This window comes from Quercus lobata, chromosome 9 (genome assembly GCF_001633185.2).
Source record: "Quercus lobata isolate SW786 chromosome 9, ValleyOak3.0 Primary Assembly, whole genome shotgun sequence".
Taxonomy (NCBI): domain Eukaryota; kingdom Viridiplantae; phylum Streptophyta; class Magnoliopsida; order Fagales; family Fagaceae; genus Quercus; species Quercus lobata.
Window position 1 is genome coordinate 27839191 of NC_044912.1, and position 6069 is coordinate 27845259.

Genomic DNA, 6069 nt, shown 5'->3' on the forward strand with positions numbered 1-6069 from the left:
AACGCGACTAGGTGTAGCTGCGTTTTTACTTCCGCATGTTTCTCCTTATCGGTGAAGTATGGTATCGAAAAAAAGAAAGAGAAAAGTGCAATTAAAAAGGAGAAAAAAGAAAAATGTTTTTGTCAACTTCAACAACAAATCAAAGACTACCTTGTTTGGGAGTTGCTTATTTTTCTTAACTTTTTTGCATAGTGTGAGGGAAAAAAGATTAAAATTAGTTTAATTTCCAAAAACTCAAAAGTTAGATTATTTGAAATAAAGTTGAGACAAAAAGTAGCATTAGCCCTGTAAATAATAAATATTTAAGAACAAAGTCAACTTATGATCTATTGTCAAACGTACACTTATTAGACAACAAAAAAGCAAAAGGAATTCAAACAAAAAGAAGCAATGACTATAGTTCATCCAACAAGGGGTAAGTAAAACTAAGTTGTCCTAGAATTTTGGGTGAAACCTTTTTTTTCTTTGTGAAACTAAATCTAAAGAAATATGTGATTTATTGAAAAATAAATTTATTGGCTATGATAAAATAATCTCATTTATATAGAGAGAATTTGAAAATTTGTAAATGAAGGATAATGAAATTATCAAAAAATTATTATCCAAAGTTTTAGTAATAATTAATAAAATTATAAGCTAAGGAGGTACTCTAACCACCCAAAAAAGACCCATATATATGTATGTATGTATGTATGTAGATTATATCCTTATTTCAAAAAAAAAAAAAAAAAAAAAAAAAAAAATTGTAAATGGTGAAGTGTCTAAATGTAAAACTATATAATAGTTCCTTTCCATTCTTTTTTTTTTCTTTCTTTCTTTTTAAATTTATCCCCTCTAGAGGTCTCTTTTTTAACTCCCAAAAAAGACTCTAAATGAAATAAATATATATTCGAATCCTTTTTATTTTACGATCCATCCATTTTATCATAACCCATTCCCACTTTCTTGAATTTTCATCATAAGAATATATTATATAAATTTGAGTTTTCATTTTAACTATATATACACACGATAAATTATTTAGATAGCTAGATTTACCTTGATATATATAGATTAAATAACTATATTATATGTTAGAAAAATGTTAAGAAATAAATGAGAAATTGACTCCTAGTGGGTCCATTTGAACATGGATTTAAAGTGGAGAAAAAAATTGAGCTCCATATAGGAAAAGGAAAGAGTGAGTATATTAATTTATATGCTCATGGGTTGGACATTGGGTTGGGCTTATATTTGTTCACTAACGTATTTATTTATAGTTCCTCATTCATAAAAATTACTTTGGGTATAGGGTTTAGAAGAGAAGGGTCATGGTTGGTTGATTTGAAGGGCTAAGTTGATAGATATCATTGGGTTCAAAGAGGGGCAACCACCCAACCATTCACAATCTGAACCCTCTTTCTAAAACTATTATGAGTGTGAAGAAGAAGAAGAAGCAATGCCCTTTTTAAAATTACTTTTAATGAGAAAAAAAATTACTTTTTAATGAGAAACTCTCCAGAGAGAAAATATTTTTGTGCTTAAACATAGAGTCAAAGAGAGAGAACTCAACGTAGTTCAATTCATTCAGCACAGACCTTGCAATGCTTCTTCTTCGTATTGTTGATCATTTTATCCTGAGAGGCAAATGTCTGCATGAGTCTCTAAGTACCACGAATTATGTGAGAGGAGGTGAAAACTGCTTTAAGGAGATTGTGTCAAATACAAAACTTAATCAGTTCTGTATCATCCATCCTTCACAAACTTAATTAATTCTACATTCATCCTTCACACATCTAATCTGTGAGTTGTTTAATTATTTTAAAGATTTCTTTTCATATGTGAGTTATTTAATTATTTTACAGATTTGTTTTCATATATTGAATCTGTAGTTCTTACCCCCCCCCCCCCCCCACACCCCCCAAAAAAAAAAAAAAAAAAAAACTCACTACTCCTCTACGCCAATTAACTAAATTTACATTTTTCTTATTATGTGATTACTTCAAGATACAATTGATTAAATAAAAAACTCCCAACTACATTAAAAACCAAAAAACCAATTGGTGAATATTAAGATGATGACAAAATGCATCCATCAGTTTTGATGACAAAGAACAACTATCACCAAACGGATATATCTAAAGAATAATCATATCATGTAACAGGCCAAAAACCAATTAATGTCTTAGCTAAATTGATGATAAATAGTAATCATCTTGCAGCAAATGAAGATGAAAAATTTATCTACATAAAAAACCAATGGATTAAAATGATCAATCGGATAAAAAATCGAACCATAAACCAATTAATATCTTAAGCTGATAATAAAAGATATTAATTGGTTTTTATAGGTGAAGATAAAGAGCAATAATTGTTTTAACTTTTCTTTTTTAAGGCTTTTTTTTTCCTCAAGATGTTGTAAGATAGAGTTGCTTCGACTCTTAAAAATTATGCTTGTAAATCGATTGCTACTAAGACTTGGATGGGGTGGACATCTCCATCCTGGTTCAGTTATGCCCCTTGTATATTTTCTTATATTTCTAACTGAATAAAATTACTCTGCCGCATTATTTCTAAAAAAATAAAAATAAAAACTTAAACACGTGTATTTCTGCATGCATATATTTTGCATCACTTGTCATGTCTCCTTAGCTAAAAGCATGCATTTTGACACGTGTACTTTTCATGCAACTATTGTGTTTGACAAAAATTAAAAAGCCAACTTATTTTACTATTCAATTTATTTTTCTTATTATTTATGAGCTCCACTATCTTTTTTGGTACTATTCATAAGTCTACTTTATCATTTCAGCTAACTTTTAACTTTATTTACGTAGCAAAAAGTTTTCAGTTTTCAGCAGTAAAGTAAGTAGATTCCAAACAGAGCCTGAATTAGCTCTCCTAGACTGAAATTAAATGACCCTATAGTGCATGGGTGACCTATATCGTCTTCCATTCACGAATGAAATTAATAACAGGCGCTCAACTTAAATCCAAAAGTAAGTAGATCCCAAACAGAGCTTGAATTAGCTCTCCTAGATTGAAATTAAATGACCCTATAGTGCATGGGTAACCTATATCGTCTTCCATTCACGAATGAAATTAATAACTAGCGCTCAACTTAAATCAAAAGGAAAAGAAAACCTTGTGTGTGGGTTTGTTTCAAAAAAAAAAAAAATGAAAATAGAATTTTAAGTTTACCAGGAGTAGAAAAGTAGAATTCATTACAAAGAGCGTAGCATACCCCATAAAGCAACAAAAAAGAAGTTTTTTTTTTTTTTTTTTTTGGTAAACAAAAAGAAGTTGTTTATTACAACATAAAATAAACGAAACACACATGCACAACAAATGACCCATTCTTAAGTACAGCTTATATTATCATAAATATATATAGAGAGGCAGAGAGATCACGATCAGGTGCATGGTGGTGCAGCTAGCTTAAGAGGCCTGAGTTCCAGAGATGTGTTGCTGACCAAACTGCTCAGCCCTATCCTTCATCTCTCGAGCCTTACTAGCTAGCTTCAATCGCGCATGGTCAAGTTGGTCTGCACCAGGTGGGTGCTTCCCAGTCACGTACCTATAAATCCAAGACAGAACCGTCACTGCCGCAACACCGAACCCACCTGAAGCTAAGAACCCCATGAAAATAAGCGCTACTGTGATGACCGCAGGGACAAGAACCGGACTGAATATCAAGAACAGTGGGGTTGCTATGGTCAAGGCAATGACTGTAGCAGCTAGGATCAAACAGGAGAGGATTAGGAGGGACCCACCTGCAGTGGCTGCAGTGGCTGCCCTGACAACTTGTTGGGCCCGGCTTTGTTGGCCCGGTTGTTGTTGGTACTGGGATTGTTGTTGGAGCTCCGCCATTTTTTGATGAAGATTGATAGATCAGACGGTGGCGGATCAAAGGGGAAGTGTGTGTGCGTATGTGTGTGAGATGAATCGGTGTGGGTGAGAGAGAGATTTATAAAGAGGGGATGGGAATGAAGATGGAGTGGCACGTGTTTCAGAAAAGGTGGCAAGTGTTGCGGAGTTTGTCATGCAGGGGTTGCATGTAAACGAAGTGGCTTTGTTTTCGGACACGTCGTTTTTATCTTATTCGAGGTTTTGAGACAGAGAGATAGGGGTTTGGGAGGTTTCGACTTTCGAGCACTTCGATCTGCTGGAAATAATGGAGTGTAACAGTAGCTGCTCTAGGAATTTAGTTCAGGGTGTTTTTTAAGAAGTATAAATTATACAATTTTATTTCTTTTTAGCCTTTAGGTAATTAGGTTTGATTCAATGTTATTAATTTCATTCCGTTCCAGTGGTAACAGTCGGAAAATACCATGCCGGTAAACAAACTGGAACAGTAACCCACCCTATTTTATTTCAGAAAAAAAAATTTCAAGTCATTTCGATCTATTTGGGTGTTTCGGTAAATACTGGCCGAAATTCAAGATTCGGCCGACATAAAGTTTGTGCTTAAAAAAAAAAAAAAATATTCTTAAAACCAAAACAAATTTGCACTCTGTAAACCAAAAAACCTCAAAAGGAAAAAAAATTAAAAAAAAAAAAAAAAAAAAGAAATGAAATGAACAAAGGTACTCGTATAGCTAACAAAAATCATATTGAGAAATTTGAGATTCAAAACTTGAGAAAATGCACTACCACACTAGTATTGGTAGAAGAAACAAAAGTTACGAACAAGGAGGAAGGCAAAATGTAGATGTAAAAGTGTAGATGAAGATGTGATAAAATTTAAAAGTATGAAGTGTAAAAATCGAAGAGACAGAAGATGTGTGGTTAAGAATAAACAAGAAAAAATAATTAAAAATGAGAAATAAGTAATATATATCTGGTGAGGAAAAATAATACAATATTAAAAAATAATAAAAGGTTGAAAATTGTGTTGTATTGGGCAGTATGCTTAGTCAAAGGAATCAAGCCACTGCCCAGCTTGTAGTAGTTTTATTATAATTTTTTTTTCTTCAGATTTTAGTTCAATTTTTTTTTTTGAGTTTTTCCTTTTTGCTTGAAAGACCCCTGTGGGTACCTAAGGCATGCTTGCAACGTCCTAGGAAAGAGCTAGTAGTACACTATTCCTTCACTTCAAAACTTATAAGGTAGAAAGTGGGGGGATTTCTCTTCGATGTGGGACGCCTAGGACGTTGCAAAGCATGACAAGGTCGGCCAAGGACGTTGCCAAGCATGCCTAGGACGTTGCTAAGCATGCTGAGGACGTTGCAAAGCATGCCGAGGACGTTGCAAAGCATGCCGAGGTCGGCCAAGGACATTGTCAAGCATGCCTAGGACGTTGCAAACATGCCTAAGCATGCCTTAGGTATCCACAATAAAAGGATCCTTTTATTGTGGGTACCTAAGGCATGCTTAGGCATGCTTGCAACGTCCTTGGCTGACCTTGGCATGCTTTGCAACGTCCTAGGCGTCCCACATCGAAGAGAAATCCCCCCACTTTCTAACTTATAAGTTTTGAAGCGAAGGAGTAGTGTACCACTAGCTCTTTCCTAGGACGTTGCTAAGCATGCCGAGATTGGCCAAGGATGTTGCCAAGCATGCCTTAGATACCCACAACCCCAATATATTGTTAAGTTGCCCAAATTATGGACCAAAATTTAATTTTATTTGCATAAAAAAAATTCAGGGTGGTCCCAAGAATTTTTTTAAAGGTAAATAAGTATAAATTTTAAAATTATTATATATAATTTTTTATTTTAGGTTAAGGTAGTCCTGGGACCTAGAGATGGCAATTTTGCCCCGCCCCTCCCCGTTTCGCCCCAGCGGGTTTTCCCTACCCCGCAAAGGTAGTGGGGCGGGGATGGGGCAAGATTTTAGCCCCACACCGTGGTGCGAGAAAGGGATAAGTTTAGACTTTTTAGACCCGCCCTGCCCCACCCCGCATTGCTAAGGGTTATAATTGTAAAATTTTCATACCCTAAAACCCTACTATTTAAACAAACATATCAATATTAGCTTATTTTATTCTACCCAATGTGGTTCTCTACCTTTATTTTGTTATGTGTTATACTATGAGATTTTCTTGTGATTATCTTGTTAAACGCTTGGATATATTATTCAATTTTAAAA

General features: G+C 34.2%; 1 protein-coding gene across 1 annotated transcript; it reads right to left on the reverse strand.

Moving 5' to 3' along the window:
• Nucleotides 1-3417: 3417 nt before the first annotated feature.
• Nucleotides 3418-3849, reverse strand: LOC115959224 (oleosin 1-like). The gene has a single exon (XM_031077556.1). The coding sequence runs from the start codon at nt 3847-3849 to the stop codon at nt 3418-3420; it is 432 nt and encodes a 143-aa protein (XP_030933416.1).
• Nucleotides 3850-6069: the final 2220 nt, after the last annotated feature.

Bases quoted from the DNA above. Each gene is read 5' to 3' on its own strand.
- LOC115959224 (XM_031077556.1), bottom strand. From the start codon at position 3,849: ATGGCGGAGCTCCAACAACAATCCCAGTACCAACAACAACCGGGCCAA.